The sequence below is a fragment of the Panthera leo genome, chromosome B4 (genome assembly GCF_018350215.1).
Source record: "Panthera leo isolate Ple1 chromosome B4, P.leo_Ple1_pat1.1, whole genome shotgun sequence".
NCBI classification, from domain to species: domain Eukaryota; kingdom Metazoa; phylum Chordata; class Mammalia; order Carnivora; family Felidae; genus Panthera; species Panthera leo.
Genome location: NC_056685.1, coordinates 24,744,808 through 24,761,482, shown reverse-complemented (window position 1 = coordinate 24,761,482; position 16,675 = coordinate 24,744,808). Strand labels below are relative to the sequence as shown.

The 16,675-nt window shown below is 36.8% G+C and overlaps 2 protein-coding genes across 4 annotated transcripts in view; one reads left to right on the top strand and one right to left on the bottom strand.

Annotated features, from left to right (window-relative positions):
* Nucleotides 1-16,675, top strand: part of PTCHD3 (patched domain containing 3) — a 78,004-nt gene that overhangs the window by 43,739 nt on the left and 17,590 nt on the right. Inside the window, 1 exon segment of the mRNA XM_042945192.1 lies at nt 5,707-5,821. Within this exon segment, the coding sequence (XP_042801126.1) occupies nt 5,707-5,720 (14 nt within the window). The 3' untranslated portion in view covers nt 5,721-5,821.
* ANKRD26 (ankyrin repeat domain 26) overlaps nt 1,095-16,675 on the bottom strand; it is a 137,134-nt gene continuing 121,553 nt past the window's right edge. The window contains exons 35-37 of one of the 3 annotated variants that reach the window (XR_006204607.1): nt 14,364-14,455; nt 4,473-4,517; nt 1,095-2,042 (exon numbers count right to left, since the gene is read on the bottom strand). Coding sequence is in view for 1 of the 3 variants with exons in the window: in XM_042945186.1 (XP_042801120.1) it covers nt 14,408-14,455 (48 nt within the window). In the remaining 2 variants the exon portion in view is untranslated. Of the gene's footprint in view, nt 2,043-4,472; nt 4,518-7,469; nt 7,553-13,220; nt 14,283-14,363; nt 14,456-16,675 lie in introns of those variants that run through there. The other 2 variants (XR_006204608.1, XM_042945186.1) reach the window with 2 other exon arrangements.

The following is a 16,675-nucleotide window of genomic DNA, read 5'->3' as shown; positions in this document are numbered from 1 at the left end:
GCTCTCTCTCAAAATAAATTTTAAAAATAAGTAAATAAACATTTAAAAGCGAAATCATAGAGACTTTTTAAAAGAACAGATTTTTATCAAAAATATCCATTGTATATATAAACCACATCTTCTTTACCCATTCATCAGTTGATGGACATTTGGGCTCTTTCCATAATATGGCAATTGTTGATAGTGCTGCTATACACATTGGGGTACATGTGCCCCTATGAATCAGCACTCCTGTATCCCTTGGATAAATGCCTAGTAGTGCAATTCCTGGGTTGTAGGGTAATTCTATTTTTAATTTTTTGAGGAACCTCCACACTGTTTTCCAGAGCAGCTGCACCAACCGTGCATTCCCACCGACAGTGCAAGAGAGTTCCCATTTCTGCACATCCTCACCAACATCTGTTGTTTCCTGAGTTGTTAATTTTATCTACTCTGACCGGTGTGAGGTGGTATCTCAATGTGGTTTTGATTTGTATTTCCCTGATGATGAGCGACGTTGAACATCCTTTCATGTGCCTGTTGGCCATCTGGATGTCTTCTTTGGAAAAGTGTCTATTCATGTCTTCTGCCCATTTCCTCCCTGGATTATTTGTTTTTCAGGTGTTGAGTTTGGTAAATTCTTTATAGAGTATGGATACTAATCCTTTATCCCTCCCCACTACCCCCCCGCCCCCCCCCCGCTACCCACCCCGCCGCTGCCCCCCCTGCTACCCCCCCACCCCCCATACCCCCTGTCACCACCCCCCCGGAACCCCCCCCTCGGATACCCCCCTCGGGTCATGTTTTGGTTGCATGACAAGGAGTTAGAAATGAGCCAGACCATTTGCAGGTAAGAAGACTCAGACATTTAGGATTAAAGGAAGAAAGGAGAAACAGAATGTTAAGAAGGTTAGATTTCTCAAAGTATTTTGATGTCTTTTGTGATCTGAGGAAGTGGAGATTACTGACCCTACACAGATTGACATTTTGGGAGAAAATTTCATGATGCTTGATTCACTCTTGGAGTGACGTGAACAGAAGTTCTCAAACCTGCATATTCTCTCAGTTGGAACCAGCTGTATATCTTAATGTTCACTTCCATCAGAACTTGTATAAGAGAAAGAATGGGAGTCTGGTTAAACAAAAATGACTACGTCCAGGACCTGAAAAGGGTCATTCTGTTTCCTAATAGTGTAGCACTCTAAGACTACAGGAATGGGGGGAAGGAAGCCCTATTGTGCCTATTCCGCCCTAATGTCAGAAAACATTAACACTTTGATTTTGTGAAGACTTCAGTGCAGCAGAGTTTTGAAGCAATAAAAGAAGTATATATAGGGGATAAAATAAAAGTGAAGAGTTGAGTTTTTGGGTGGTTAGTATGGTTGTACTGAGAACCAAGCTAAGAATCACTGTATTTAATACTAATACTCTAAGGCTGAAAATCGAAGTTCTCCTTTTCAAATAGCAATAAAGATATTTTAAAGAATCTTCCCTGTGGTTCTCAGAAAGTAGACATGTGGTAGAAGAAAATCTATCTGTATTAAAACACACCGACATCTAATCTACAGACATAATTCAATATTCTGATTCTCCCTTTGAATCTTTCTCTAAATGTTGTCACTTTTTGAGCTATCATAATCTGAAGGAATCATATTTCTTCTCATGGTGCTTATGGCAATGAATATGTTGTAGTTGTCTAAGGGAAAGGACAAGTGGAATAGTATAAGTTTAAAAAAGCCTTCAAATTTGTCTTATTCTTTACTTTTTCCAGAAGATAGGATCACTTTGGCTTTCCCCCCTTATTTTGCAAATGAAATGACACATAAATTTTGTATGTTTTTTCATGTATGATTTCCAGCACTTTTTTCTCTGCACTTGAACAAATATGCATTTTGATTTAGGTCAACCAAGCATTTAGTGGACAACCTTGTCGTATAAGCTCAACTGTTCTCTGGAAGGTGATGAGTAGATAGGCTGTCGATATAACGTGAATAACTAGGTTACAGATCCAGGTCCTTTCTAGTACCAACTTGTCTCTTGACAGTCACAGCACTGAATATTATCTGCAATTGGACAAAAATGTTTCAACTGATGCATCTGTCCCCTGGAGAACTAATTTACAAAAGCAGCTCCTATATGGATTATTACATGTTTGTCCTTATATCTTTGAAGGTACCCTCAAACCTATTCTGTGAATATGATTTCCAACACGGACTCTGTTCTGCCTCCAGAGCATCCAGATGACCTCATTGCCAACTCCTTAACATGTTTTCTCAGGTGGCTACACGGCACCATACCTGTTCTGTGGGCCTGGCAAGTACACTTAATTGGTTTCAGGTGTCGGCTTGTAGAAAGTCACTGAAAAGCAAAGCCAGTGAGGACCACTTCCCATGGCAATAGAAATGATTAAGTTTGCTGAAGAAGTTAACTTGAAGGTTGGCAACTGCATTTTAGAAAGCTAGCGTCAGATAAATGAGGTTAAAAGTAATCTCAGTCAAATTAATCTTTAGCAAGTAGCTACATTTTAAAAGTTTGCTATTAATGTATATTTACCTAATGACACTGTATCTCTATCCCCCTTTGGGTTTCCATTTATACCACTTAATTAATTGGGCAATTATTTTCTAAGCATCTGTTAAGAGAACCAGACATTAGTCAGGGGCTTGAGAAATCTGAAGTTGTCTAAGATGTGATACTTTAAGCAGATAATAGCTTTGGCAGGGATACGATGGCTTTTTACATACGGCTTTAAGCATTATCATCAGAACCACCACCACTACCATCATCATTATCTTTATCATAGCTGCTATCATTCATTCATTTGTTTTAGAATTATCTATGGCATACCTAGTATGTGCCAAACACTTTTCACAATGCTAGGGATATAGCAAAGAACAAGATGTACTATATTAATGACACCATGATGTTTCTATTCTGGAGGGCTGAGAAGGATAGAATAAACATTTAAACACATTATATATTCTTAAATAGCTTGATATATTACTATAGATAGATGATTAAATATGACTTGTGATATACCTAAAATGATAGTGCTGTGAAGAAAAAGAAAGGGGAGGGAATGGATAGAAGGGATATGTAATGTTATTTGAGTGAGTGGTCAGGAAGGATCATTTGAGATGAGACTTGAAGGTAGAGACAGAGTGACCTAGGTTAAGTGTGTTGAGGAGGAACATTCCAAGTAGTTCATTTCATGTGAATTTTATTGTCAGTAAGAGTTTTGTTGGAAGAATTGGTTTTAATTCTTACATTTAAAAATTACATTATTACTCCATTTGTTCAGAGAAAACAAAAAAAGGCTCAGAAAGATGCATCTTTGCAATCTCACAGCTATTCAGTGGTAGAGGTGGATTCAGCCTATTAGTACAATGTATTTTAGGCATTTTTTTTCCAGAGGAAGGGAAATCATATTTGGCTTGCATAATTAGGTGAAATTCCCAAAAGAAGAGACATTAGTGCTGGATGTTGAATGATGGACAGTGCCTATAAGCGGAGGCATGCGAAAGGGATTGGATGGGAAAGAATCAGGATGGAAGGTGGTGTGAAGGTTGAAGCATATGATGCGTCTGTGCCGAATGGTTATCAGAGTAGTATGGGGTTGTGTTCTTTCTCAAAAGGGATCAAGCTGGATGAGGAAACTGGAGCTTGGCAAGAGACAAGTGTTATGCTCAATTTTGATTTGCATTTTGATTATTTGGATGGTACTAGGACACTAAAGGACTTTGTGTAATAAAGTGGCAGAAGTAAAACCATGTTTTATAAATATTGCCTCGGTAAGAGAATCTAAGGTGGATGGAAAGGGGAGAATTATATTAGGAGCTCATTACGTCTGCAGTTCCTAAACAGACTAGTAGATGCCTTGGGCATTGATGAGTCATCTTAAAGGAGCCACACATTCTTATGTGAATCACTTTATGAACAGAAAAAAAAGTTTTACTTTTACTCAAATGTGTTTTACCATTTTAAAAATGGTATATTTAAAAATGTTTTAATGTTTATTTATTTATACACCCACTTCTTAACAATAAAGTAGGCTTGCAAAAATAAAAAGTTATTAAGAAAATCGTAAGGGAGAAAAAAATGCATTTACATTACTAAACTAAAAAAAGTCTGTGTATAAGTGGACTTGCACAGTTCAAATATGAATGGAGATTCTAACCAAAATGCAAGAGAGATAGGGGTGTTGGATAACAAGCATTAAGAAGCATAGAAAAGAGGTATAGAGTGAGTCATTAAAAAATAGAGCACCTGGTTGAGTGTCCGACTTTGGTTCAGGTCATAATCTCAGGGTTCATGGGTTAGAGCTGACAGTGTGGAGCCTGCTTTGGATTCTCTGTTTCTCTCTCTCACTGCCCCTCCCCTGCTCATTCGTTCTCTCTCTCTTTCTCTCCCCTCAAAAATAAATAAATAATAAATAAATAAATAATAAATAAATAAATAAATAAATAAATAAATAAATAAATAATAGAACTGACCTCTGCTGGATTTGGTTCATCAGACTGAAAGACAAAGCAGTTGATCTGAGAAAGGGAAAAACAAGAACAAAATACCTTTCACACATGTTCTCTTCTTACATTTATATAAATCCAAAGTATTTATGGCAGAATTGGAAGCCAATATCACTATATGAAAATGTGCTCAATGTTTTAATCTGTGAGTCACAGGAACCCATTTATAATTTACTAAACGTTTGCTATCCTATTTATCTTTGTTTAAAGCAGAGCTGCTCTGAAGCTTGTTGAGTGATCTGTGCACACCTAGTGAACTGGATACCTTTACATTTTGTTTCATTTGTCTTAAAAAAAAAACTTACTGAGTTTTCAATAAAGAAGTCTTGGTTGGGAAGGAGGAAGGGAAGCTGGGAGATGGCATAGGAAGAAAGAAATGAGAGACTCAGTGTTTTATAAACTTCATTGCAAAGAAAATCTGGCGTTCATTTCAAGCCAGTGTGGTGTTTGCTTTGCTTTGGTGAGTTATGCTCACATATTTCTAGTCAACAGGGTAGAACACACATCATCCGAAAAATGAAAAGCTTTATTCAATGTATTGTGAGAGATGCTCAAGTTTATACCTTCCACATCCATCTTCCCTCCTTGCCAATATTAGGCCTGCTGCCTAGGGAGAGGATGCTGTCAACCATTGATATCGAAGCACTCATTTAATTTAGTTACTGCATCCTGTTAACTTTTATGAGTGGTGGGGGAGCCGTTTAAAAAAGACCTGCTGTGTTGACAGATGTGCCCTGCTCTGCAGCATGGGGCATTTTGAATGATTTCGCATCTCTACTCTTTTCCCCCCACTATCCAGTGAGAAAAGTAGTCCACAGTGCTTGGGAAATATTTGTATCTAAATCTTTATTGTAGGTTCCATTGTAGTAAGAAAAAAAACGTAAGTGGGTGTGCTTTATTTCCATAATTATTTTGCAGAGTACTTTGGCTATTGTCCTAGGGTTTATAGTCGATGCATTTTAACGCCATCTACATTTTGGACAGCAGGCCTCAGGCTCTGTTGGTTTAGCTCTTAGAGAAATAAGATTCCCCCCCGCCCAAAGATAGCCATTTATAATATATAAATGAGCTACTGAAGAGGAAAAGGCTAATAAGCTTTCAAACTGTGATTGTGCCATGCAGTGAATCATTCCTTTATGAATACATTTCTTTTGGAGCATGTATAATTATGAAACTTTTTTAATTTTTTCTATCTCGGTAGGAACTGGGAAGTAACAGCCCTCCACAGAGAAACTGGAAGGGAGTTGCTATTGCCCTGCTGGTGATTTTAGTTGCATGCTCACTCATCAGTATGTCAGTCATCCTCTTAACCCCAGGTAATCTGTCTTTATTCCTCTCTTATGATGGTATTGTGGATGATAATTTCACATTCAAATGCCTTAAGAGGATAGCCATATGTGGTATCTTAAGACACGTTAGCACCGGTTGGAATAAAAAAAATGCGTAACCAGACATTTTGCAAATGGCACAGTAATTTTGTGGCTCAAATATCATGTAAGGTATTTTTGGGAAACTGAAATGTAAAACATACGTTGAGAATGCCAAGGAGATTTTTGGTCTCCATCACTACTTAGAGACTTATGTTTGTCAGTTAATAAATGCGGGGGACATTTGACTTCTATTGTGGGCCGAAGATGAGGGAGTGGAGCCTGGAGGTTCCCATATGTAGGTGATACCTCAACTATAATGATGGCGGTGAGGGAGGACTTGAGAGACAATGAGGGTTTGATGAAAAGAAAATGAGCTAAGCCCCTAAGTGCTTCTTTCTTCTGTTCCTTTCTTTCCTTGTAGTTTTTTATCCCCAGTTTCCCCTTGTCTAAAGAACATTGCCAAATTGCCCTTGCAGTGATCTTTAAATTGTGTCCTTTACATTAAAGAGCTTAACACTAATATATAAATTATCAGAAGGCTCAATTCCTCTTTGGGGATTATTTCAGTACCCAGAAGTTTTACTGCTCTTTAGCAGGTGCTGATATTGGAAGACAGAGACAGGCTGCTGACTTCTAAAACTCCCCAAAATGTCTTCCAGGAGCAAATCCATTTGGTATGCTACTACAACCGGCCCGCCTAGCTTCCTCAAAGACCAGACACCCATATATCGCTCCAGATGATAAAAAATAGTCATTTTCTGGGGGTAGGATTGAACTAGTCCAAAAATCAATTTATAGAATGAAGTTACAGCCTGTTGTTGAATATTATGTATTTACACTTCAGTTCTTGCCCCAGTTGTGTTATTTACAAGCCCTTAAACATATTGGACTTATTTTGCCATGTACAAAATGTGATTAACAGTAACAGCTCTCGGGGCGCCTGGGTGGCTTGGTCGGTTGAGCGTCCGACTTCGGCTCAGGTCATGATCTCACAGTTTGTGGGTTCGAGCCCCGCATCGGGCTCTGTGCTGACAGCTCGGAGCCTGGAGCCTGCTTCCGATTCTGTGTCTCTCTCTGCGCCTGCCCCACTTGCACTTTGTATCTCTCTCTCTCTCAAAACTAAAAACATTAAAAAAAAAAAAAAAAAAAAAAAAAAAAAAAAACCAAAACCCTGATAGATTCCTTTAAAAAGAAAAGAAAAAGATAATTATGCACATCAATTCTGTATGAATTATTTTTCAGCTATTGTATTTTATTAGAACCTCAAATATCCATGATAAAATATAAGTGCCCACTTTCTTTTCTAAACCACATTGTATAACAATTATTTATATGTCACTGTATGACCGTAAATATTTTGTTATATTTTTTCTTTGAAATATAAATTTTAGAAATAGGATAGCCTGGCCTCTAAAAATGGGGTGGGGGGGGGAGCAAGGCCGCCTGATCCTTCAGAAGCAAAGTTTCTTTAAAAGAGGGAGTTGCATTCAACTGCTTATCCAACTGGGGGGGGAAAAGAAGACAGAGTTCAGCATACATTTGCCCCCTGTGTTTGTAGAAGTGAGTATTTTAATATGCAGTTACTTGCCAGGCACTTTATCGTCCAGTTCTTTGTGTTTGAACAGTAACTTAAGATCTCCCATCCTGGAGTTCACTCACTACGTGTAAGAGGAGACTCTGTCAAAACAAATGAACAAAACAAACAGACAAATGAAAACCTTAACTAAATAGCCTTTTAAACTAAATAATATCCCAATTTATGCCTTTGTTCATAAAAATGAAAATTTAGTTGGAACAATTTCAGTGAATATTCATTGCTTTGGCCTCTTTTCACCAATATTTCTCTTGTTCTAAGCTTGTTCTGCTAATAAGTGTAAGGTCTAGTTGAATAAACTCTAGAAAAACTGGAATCCTTAAAATGAGACTTGGGAAACATCGTTATTTATACAGAAGACTCTTCCTTAAATCTGTGCATTACAGTTTGCACTTTGCATATGGCATCGAAGATCTGTGATCCTAGATTCACAGCTCACCTTGCTTCTGCTGGGACATCATCTGTAATTATGTTACCTTAGGGGAACAAGGCCAGTAAGAATACTTTCTTACGCAGGTTATGATTCAACATTTAGGAATTCTAGTTGCTCCAATTACCTTTTCTCTCCCAATCACATTCATTATCTTTATTCTCTGACCTAAAGCCTGGTGTTAAGAACAATTTTCATCTTATTACAATGTAATTCTTGGGGCGCCTGGCTGACTCAGTCAACAGAATGTGTGATTCTTGATCTCAGGATTGTGAGTTCAAGCCCCATGTTGGGCATGGAGCCTGCTGAGAAAAAAAATGAAATTCACGTTTGAAACTATCAATTTTAAAGTGAACAATCCAGGTCACCTGGGTGGCTCAGTTGGTGTCTGACTCTTGGTTTCGGGTCAGGTAATGGTCTCGCAGTTCGTGGGATCAAGCCCCGCGTTGGGCCCTGCACTGACAGCATGGAGCCTTTTGGGAATCTCTCTCTCTCCTTCTCTCTCTGGCCCACCCCTGCTCACTCTTTCTCTCTCAAAATAAACAAACATTGAAAAAAATAATAAAGTGAATGATCCATTTACTGTGAAAGGCATTTAATACATTCACAGTGTGTGCAACCACTGCTTCTATCAAAGTGCAAAATATTTGTATCAGCCCAAAAGGAAACCTTATGCCTGCTAAGCAGTTACTCCCCATTTTCCTCTTCTATCTCCTGGCAGTCACCAATTTGCTCTTGGTCTCTACAGATTTACCTATTGTGAACATTTCATGTAAGAGTGACCAAAAAATAATGTGATGTTTTGACTTAACATAATGTTTCACCCACATTGTCAGATATTAGTAATTCATTCTTTTTTATGGCTGAATAGTATTTCATTGCACGTGTGAACCACAATTTGTTCATCCGTGTGTCCACTGATGGAAATTTGGGTTATTTTCGCCTTTTGGCTACTGGGAATAGTGCAGCCATCAACTCATGTGTACATGTATTTTTTGAGTCCTATTTTTCCATTTTTAGGGGTATATAACTAAGAATAGAATTACAGGATCATATGGTAATTCTCTGTTGAATTATTCGAGGGAGGAACTACCAAACTGGATTTGGATCATGATAATTCTAACTTTATAGAGTGAATCAATAAGTGTTCTCTCCTCTTCTGGAAGAAAGAGAAGAGAAACTCTTTTGGAAGAGTTTGAGAAGCATTGATGTTAATTTTTTAAATGTTTGGTAGAATTCACAAGTGAACCCATCTGCTCCCGTATATTATTGGGAAGTTTTTCATTGCTGATTCAATTTCTTTACTTGTTTTAAATCCATACAGTTTCTATTTCCTTTTGAGTCAGTCTGGTAGTTTGTGTGTTTCTAGTAATGTGCTCATTTTATCAGGTTATCTGTTGGCATACAATCAATTGTTCACTGTATTCTGTCACAGTCCTTTTCATTTTTGTAAAATTGGTAGTAATGCTCCCAGTTTCCTATCTGACATTATTTGCATGTTATTTTTTTCTTTGTCATACAAATGTTTGTCAGTTTTGTTCATCTTTTTTTATTTTGTTGGTTCTCTCCATTGTTTCGCGTTTTGTTTTTTGTTTTTGTGGGGTTTTTTTTTTTTTGCCACTTCTTTATGTGTAAAGTTAGGTCACTGATTTAAATTTCTCTTTTAATGGAGATGTTTATAGCTATAAATATCCTTTTGAGAAGTGTTTTCACTGCATCCCATTAAGTATTGGTATATTGCATTCTCATTTTCATTTGTTCCAAAGTATTTCCTAATTTCCCTTGTGATTTCTTCCTTAAATATTTCTTCTCAAGAGTGTGCTAATTTCCTTATATAGGTTATTTTTCCAGTTTTCTTTCTGCTATAGATTTCTAGTTTAATTCTACTGCACTCCGAGAAGACACTTTGAATGATTTCAATACTTTTAAACTTATTGAGACTTGTTTTGTGGTCTAAAATATGGCATATCTTGGAGAATATTCCATGTACTTGAAAATAATGTATTGAAAGAATGTATGTTTATATATATATATATATATATATATATATATATATATATATATATGATTTATGTAACACACACATAGATATAAAATATCTCCTAATTAATAGTGTTGTTCAAGTCCTGTATTTTCTTATTAATCTTCAGTCTAAACATTGTATACATTCTTGAAAGTGGGCTATTGAAATCTCTAATTACCTTTGAAGACCTATTTCTTCATTCATTTCTGCTGACATTTGATTCGTATAATTTGTGATTCTGTTATTTGGTTCAGGTATCATAATTCTTGTTATAACTTTTGGGTACAACAGTTTCCAATATATAACGTCTTTATTTGCCTCAACAATTTTTGACTTAATTTTTTGTGATAATAGCAGGGTCACCTCTGTTCTTTTTCATTTACTGTTTCTATGGAATATCTTTATCCATCCATTCACCCTCAACCTATTTGTGTCTTTGGATCTAAAAGAAGTATAAAAAAATGTTTTTAATTCAATTCTGCTGTTCTCTGCCTTTTGTGTAGAGAATTTAATTCATTTACATTTAAAGCAATTGCAGTAAAGGAATTACTTCTCCCATTTTACCATTTATTTTCTCCATGTATTTTATCTTTTGTGTTTCTCAGGTCCTCCAATACTGCCTTCTTTTGTCTTTGATTGATTTTTGTGCTTTACTCTTTTGAATTTTTTTTTTTTTTTTTTAGATTTTCTAATGGTTACCTTGGGTATTACTATAAATATGTTAAATTTCTAAGAATTATTTTGAATTGATGCCAACTCAACATCAATAGCTTTCATAAACTCTACTTTTATATGGCTTCGCCCTTATATTGGTTTTGTTGCAGATTACATCTTTTATAAATTGTGCACCCTTTAACGTAGATTTTTAGTTATTCATGCATTTGTCTTTTAAATAATATAAGAAATATAGAGAGACATTCCAAACCAAACATACAATAATTTTGGCTTTTATATTTAACTATGTAGTTACCTTTACTAGAGTTATTTTTTAACCTGACTTCAAGTTACTGCTGTCCTTTTTTACTTCATCCTAAAGGAATCCCTTTAACATTTCCTGGAGGCCAAATATACTTGTTATGATCTCTCAGATTTTGTTAATCTTGGGAGATTTTAGTCTCTCTCACAATTTTGAAGGATAGTTTTGTAGGATATAGAATCTTTGGTTGACAGCTTTTTTCTTTCAGCACTTTCATAATGCTGTTTCATTCCTTTCTGGTGACATAGTTTTTGATAGGAAATCTGCTGTTAAACCCATTGAGGATCCCCTATATGTAATTTGATTCTCTCTTGCTGCTTCCAAGATTGTATATTTGTCCTTAATTTTGGCAATTTGACTAATATGTCTCAGCCTGGATCTCTCTGTGTTTATCCTTTTTGGAGTTTTTTAAACTTCGAGCATATCAATGCATGTATTTTGTCAAGTTTGGCAGATATTTGGCCATTATTTCTTCAAGTATTCTTTCTGTTCTTTTTTCTTCTCCCTTCTGGACTCCCTTTGCTCATAGGTTGACATGCTTAATGGAATTCCACATGTCTCTTAGGTTTTATTTTTCTATTTCCTTCTTTGTGTTCCTCAGGCTAGATTATTTCAATGAACCTAAATTCCAGTTCACTGATTCTTTATTTTGTTTCCTGATATCTACTATTTGAACCCTCTAGTAAGTTTAATTTCCATTGTGGTACATTTCAGCTTTAGAATTCTGTGGATTAAAAAGTTCTTTCTCTTGGGGCGCCTGGGTGGCTCAGTCAGTTGGGCATCCGACTTTGGCTCAGGTCATGATCTCATGGCTTGTGAGTTTGAGCCCCATGTCGGGCTCCGTGCTGACAGCTCAGAGCCTGGAGCCTGCTTCAGATTCTGTGTCTCCCTCTCTCTCTGCCCTTCCCCAGCTCATGCTCTCTCCCTCAAAAATAAACATTAAAAAATTTTTTTTTAATTTCTTTCTCTTTAATGATATTCATATATATATATACACACATACACACACACACATACACACACACACACACACACACACACACACACACACACACATTGTTCTCTTGGTTTCATTTAGCTCTTTGTCCATAGTTTCCTTTAGTTCTGTGAGTATTTTTAAGATAATTGATTTAAAGCCTGTCTAATAAGTAACTTGTCTGTGCTTCTCGGGGGCACTTTCTGTTAATCTCTTCTGTGAGATGACCATAATATCTTGATTCTTTTCATGATTTAAATTTTGTATCAAAAACTGTACATTTTGTTTTCAATAATGTGGAGCACTGTTTTTTTAAGTTTATTTTTGAGACAGAGAGAGACAGAGCATGAGTGGGGGAGGGCAAAGAGAGAGGGAGACACAAATCTGAAGCAGGCTAGGCTCCAGGCTCTGAGCTGTCAGCATAGAGCCCAACATGGGGCTTGACCCACAACCTGTGAGATCAGGACCTGAACTGAAGTCTGAAGGTTAACCAACTCAGCCACCCAGCCACCCCTGGAACACTAGAGATATGATTCTTTCCACTCTTCAGAGTTATATTTTTGTTATGTTCTGTAGCTATTTTTGTGGTTGTTTAATTGACTTTTCTGATGTATTTTGAAAAGTCAGTATTCTCTATCATACGTGGTCTCTGAGGTTTCTATTCCTTTAGCTTGTGTTCAGCTAGTGTTTTTACAAAGGATTCCTTGAATGCTAATACACTCTCCCATTCTTTTCAGATTAGTTCTGTAATCTGGGGCAATTATTCAGTACTTATTTATAGCTCTGCATTCGCCTTCATTTCCTATTTGTATTAAGCCTAGAGTTTAGCTGGAGGCAAAAACTTAGGGTCTTCTCAGGTCTTTTTTTGAACATGCATCCTGCTCTGGGCACGCATGTGGTTTTCTGAATTTCTCAGTATATGTAGACACTTCGAATCCTAATTTCTCAAAGGAAAGCTCTTCCCAGCTTTCCTTCTCAAGACTGAATGCTATATTTTAGGCCTTAAGTGTATCTCTTTTCCCAGGCAGCTGGGTTTGTTCATTTGCCTTATAATGTTTTTGAGAATATCCACTGATTTTCTGTGCTGAGTTTTCTGGGTCAGGTAAGAAAAATAAATACCCTTTAGGGTCTTTAGTCAGGTCAGTCAGTCCTTTAGGTAACCCCAGGCAGGTCAGAACAGACCAAAAGAGTTTTGAGAAAAGATCTACTCGGCTTCCTCCAGAAGCCAGAGACCAGGGTCCCATACTCTGTATTCAGACTGTTAAAGATCACCACTGAGCCAGGGAGGGGATTGGAGTAATGCCAAATAAAAATGCCACAATATTTTTCTACTGTTTTTAAGTTACCTTTTTCTTGATTCAGTATTTGCTAGATTGTTGTGAACCTTTGACTCTTTTCCCGTGTTCTGACATAGCTTATTCTGACAGTTTTGCTTGTTGTTTTTTTGTTGTGTTTTGTTTTAATGTTTTTGTGAGGAAACAGCCTCTTAGAGCTGCCTACTCCTCCATGTTTGCTGATATCACTCTGATGACAAATTCTGCTGGTGCAGTTTTCATGTGCATTGGCCTCTGTCTGATTAACCTGAGTCCCTTAGTATAGTTGAAGCCTTCAAGCATGGGGTTTCCATCTTTTCCACCTACACAATTCCCTACACTTATTATACCAGGAAATGTTGACCAGTGACAAATTTATCTGGTTAGTCCCTCTTGCATTACATATTAGAGAACATAAGAGAAGTATTTTGTGAAAGTTCATGAAGACAAGATACGATAGAGCACAGTCATTAGGTCTAATGATATCACCAAATTAAAAAGAAAATCCACAACAGTAGAGACCTAGAATATTATTTTACTATAAACTTAGCAGTTTGAAATGTAGGTTAAAATAAATTTAATAAAATCCATAATGAAGTATACACAGTAGAGTTTAGTGTAGGACATTCTAACAGATTATTGTCGACCCAAAAAATACTTTTTGGGCTTTTGAATTCTGTCAACATTTACTGGATTAGATAATAAAATTTAATTGCTAAGATTTTTTTTCTAAAATGTTGGTTAATTCACTTAAAATGGCAATGATAAAACTATACATGTAAATATACATAACATGTTATAAAAATAGCTATGTTTTTCAGAACAAACCAAAAATACAACAGCATTATTTTATATTTTTGCAAATTTGTTTAATGCCTGGATGAAAGACATCAGGATTTTCAGATGTGCCCTTTGTTAATTCTTTTGCAGGAGGTTGTTTTGGTTGACATATATGAAGAATCGAGGCCTCTTAATTAGTTAGAAATGGAAGATGTAGTTTAATAGCTTTTTCACATAATTGCAGAGGTCCTTGTTTGACCCTTCTTGAAAACTTAACAAATGATTGATTCTTGAAGGTCAGTTGCCATGTGGAATCTGAAAGTATGTCAATAAAATATCAGTACTTTGCTACATTTAAAGCCATCGGTCACCTTTTACTTTAAAAGGATCTCTTACCTATACATGATTCTAAGCATTGTGCCTTGGCCTTTTGCAAAATATTAGTTCACTGAGTTATGCCAGTTTTCCAAATATTGGTGGGGTTTATTCTAGAACATAAAATCAAAACAAAACAAAAGCATAGTTAACATCACTGATGGTACAACTTATGCCTCTCGTTAGAAAAGTTTTGGGAAGCTTTCAAACTCAAGGGAGAGGACATAAGCTTTCCAAGATGCAAATTTTTGACTGAAAGCTTAAATTTTATAATTTGTAACAGCCACTTGTGTTTGTGTGTGTGTGTGCGTGCGTGCGTATTTTATACGAAAGGTTCATTTCATTCATTTTGAGGGCAAACATTTCCCAGAGGTATCCTTTGCTCTCTGAAAGTTTGCATTATGTGACTTTGTTTTTGTGAAAAATTTACATTAGTACAGTGTAAAAGTGAACCCCCTCCCCCTTGGATTTCTTTTGGTTAGCAAAAACAGGTAGTGATGTAGGACTTCCATAAAAACAGAAGTGGTATAATGTGATCTCTCAGAAGGCAGGGGATGCTCTTTGCTTTACACCATTTCAGCTTACAGAAGTTTTCATAGGGATGTTCCAACATTCAGACAGTGAATGAAACCTATACTTAAATCTGAAGTCATTTTTGTTATTCATTCCTTCCATTAAATTCAAGTTACATGAAAACAAGAAAGAATAGTTGAGTTTATAGCACAACCAGCTGCTGCCAAGGTGTTTTTCCTGGAGACAACTATCATGTTGATGTACAGTGGAAGTCTTTTTGTTTTTATTGTTTTTATTTATTTGTAGAGAGAGAGAGTGTAAGAGAGAGCAGGGGAGAGGCAGACACAGAAGGGAAAGAGAGAATCCCAGCAGGCTCTGCACTGTCAGCACAGAGCCCAATGCGGGGCTCCAACCCACAAACCACCAGATCATGACCAGAGCAGAAATCAAGAGTCAGACACTTAAGCGACTGAGTCACCCAGGTACCCCTATTTTTGTTTTGGGTACTCCAGATTTACCACACAGATACTAAAAAGATCTTAAGTATTGATATTGAATGCAGTTATCATTTTTATAACTGTATCAAGGAAATTCTCAAGTGAAACTGATTGTGTTTTTAAATGAGCACATGCATAATAGTGTTGGCTAACAATAAAGTGCTCAGAATTGCATCCCCTATTGGTTTTGTACCAAGGGTGAAAATTTCAATCCAGTGTAAAGGGAACACAATGCTGTAGTAGTATCGTAAATATAATTTGAGTTTAGGACCCATTTTCACTAGTTGTTGACAAATTATACTCTGCAAACCTGGGATGCAGGTAAAGATAGGAAACCCAAAGGTGCTCCTGGAAATGTAACTGAAACCAACAGCGAGGCTGAGGGAGAAACTGACACGTGCGGGTGGTAATGTAACTGAAACCAACCGCGAGCCTGAGGGAGAAACTGACACGTGCGCGTGGTGATGTAACGGAAACAAACAGCGAGCCTGAGGGAGGTACTGAAACACAGCCATAGAGGAGCTCAGAGGCTCACAGTAGAACCATAGCACTTTAGGGTTTAAAAAAAAAAGACATTATTTCAGAGAGAGAGAGTGTGTGTGCATCATTGCATAATATTCTCCAATGTCAAAAGCCTTTGTGCAAGTGTATTTCTCATATTTAGCTTTTCTCCTCAAATTCAGGAGATGTTAATTTGAAAAAGGTCTCAAAAAGAGATTTGAGAATGATTACTAGCATTTTGAACAATTGACTACACCTATGAGTAAATCCTAAAGCTCTTGATTTATTTATTCAAGAGATTTAAGGTAGCATTTATTTAATAAGTCTCTCAGAACCCAGAAATACATTACTTGATGAGCACTTAGAGTCCCTGCTAAAACTAAAGAAAGTTGAATAAAATATCACAAACTAGGGGATCTTAGAGATGCAAGCTACTTTATAGGGCATTGTGTGTGTATGTGTGTGTATGTGCATGCCAGTGTGTGTGCATAGTATTTCCAATTAAATTTTATATGAAGTCAAAAATAATGCTAAAGCAGAGCTGTTCTGATGGTAGAGCTCTGACCATGTAACCTCTGTCCTTCCCCTTCCAATCTCTGTCCAGAGAGAGCTTATAGGAGTTTCTAGAATACAACTGACAATGGTGTCATTTGGTCCAACCTTTTCTCTTCACAAAGAGGAAACTGATACCTAAGTAGACTGAGTGCTAGTGCCATCGGCATACATGCTACTCTAAGGGTTAACTACAACTAGATTATAATCGCCTAGCTCTAATGACTGTTCTTACACCTTGCTGCTTACTCTTGAGAAAGAAAATGGGAG